The following is a 1,165-nucleotide window of genomic DNA, read 5'->3' on the forward strand; positions in this document are numbered from 1 at the left end:
AGAAGTTGGAAACCCTCTGTGTGGAGCTCCGCGGGGAAGTAGGGGAAGCCTGGGAGAAAAAAAAATAACTGGTCAGCCTCCGCGATTAAGCACCACGGTGATGACCGAAGTTGCGGACAATCAAACTCAATAATGCCCGTGATGGAATGCACAAGCAGGAGTTGTTCCGAAAATACCATGATTGATGGGACGTCCTCATTGATTGATTATGCCGTGCAGAATGGCTTCGGATGAAAAAAGAATAGTCTACGAGCTTCTTGCGTGTAGGCCACGACCATGTACAGAACTTTACTATCGCTAAGGAAAAATGATAATAATTGCAAACTACTGTGTCATCTTTAACTACATGGAGTCGAGGCTCACTATTTGAAGAGTGGGTATGTTTCATTCCTCCTCCCTCTCGGCCATACTGGATCCTTGCATCGGAGCTAGACCATAGTGACTGGAAAGGAGTCGTAAGGCGCTAGGTCCGCTGTAACGATATTTCTGTATAGTTTATACCAATGATGTTCATCAGGCCAGACACGTAGTATCAGAGACGTCCTTTTTAAAATGCTCGGGACCTACATCTAGCAGGCCGTATACCCTCCATCAACAGTCCATTGAGCTACGAAATTGGAATTAGTCCCAAGGTTCTTGCTCCAGGTTCGGTGATCTTACCTCCAGTCACATATGATGCCTCATCGCTCAACAGGAAACATAAAACATTGGCCACTTCTTCAGCCTTGCCCATGCGGCCCAGCAGGGTTGCACCGCCCATGACATCCGCGCTGAAGAGGCCCTTCTCCTCGCCATCGCGGAAGATGCGCGTATCTATCGGTCCTCTAGTAGTAGCTTTTGTCAGTCAAAAAAAAATCTCATTCGCCAATAATTTTTTTAATCGTTGTCACACGCACGGAAGCAGAGCATTGATCCTCACGCCGGCCCTTCCATACTCGCCTGCAGCGGATGCCGTCAATCCGATGACTCCATGCTTGCTGGACGAATACGCCGCGCTTTTCGGCAGGCCGTGGATGCCCGCAGTGCTGGCAACGTTGACGATCGAGCCGCCGGGCTTCGGGAGATGCGGAAGCTGAGCACGCATGCAGTACATGACCCCGCTGAGGTTGACCCCGATCATGCGATCCCAGTCCCTTTGCTCCTAGAACTGGTCAGCATCCTAACC

The 1,165-nt window shown here is 50.2% G+C and overlaps 4 protein-coding genes across 4 annotated transcripts; 2 read left to right on the forward strand and 2 right to left on the reverse strand.

Annotated features, from left to right (window-relative positions):
* Positions 1–85: 85 nt before the first annotated feature.
* T310_9202 (uncharacterized protein) lies at positions 86–463 on the reverse strand (the record flags this gene model as incomplete). Its single annotated transcript, XM_013468314.1, has 1 exon — positions 86–463. A coding segment is annotated over one exon (378 nt), but the record flags the coding sequence as incomplete, so codon positions are not given.
* Positions 464–551: 88 nt separating this feature from the next.
* On the forward strand, positions 552–1,076 carry T310_9203 (uncharacterized protein; the record flags this gene model as incomplete). The annotated part of the gene is made up of 1 exon (XM_013468315.1): positions 552–1,076. A coding segment is annotated over one exon (525 nt), but the record flags the coding sequence as incomplete, so codon positions are not given.
* On the reverse strand, positions 858–1,151 carry T310_9204 (uncharacterized protein; the record flags this gene model as incomplete). The annotated part of the gene is made up of 1 exon (XM_013468316.1): positions 858–1,151. A coding segment is annotated over one exon (294 nt), but the record flags the coding sequence as incomplete, so codon positions are not given.
* On the forward strand, positions 881–1,165 carry T310_9205 (uncharacterized protein; the record flags this gene model as incomplete). The annotated part of the gene is made up of 1 exon (XM_013468317.1): positions 881–1,165. A coding segment is annotated over one exon (285 nt), but the record flags the coding sequence as incomplete, so codon positions are not given.

Source organism: Rasamsonia emersonii (genome assembly GCF_000968595.1).
Source record: "Rasamsonia emersonii CBS 393.64 chromosome Unknown ctg1118621761000, whole genome shotgun sequence".
Classification (NCBI taxonomy): domain Eukaryota; kingdom Fungi; phylum Ascomycota; class Eurotiomycetes; order Eurotiales; family Trichocomaceae; genus Rasamsonia; species Rasamsonia emersonii.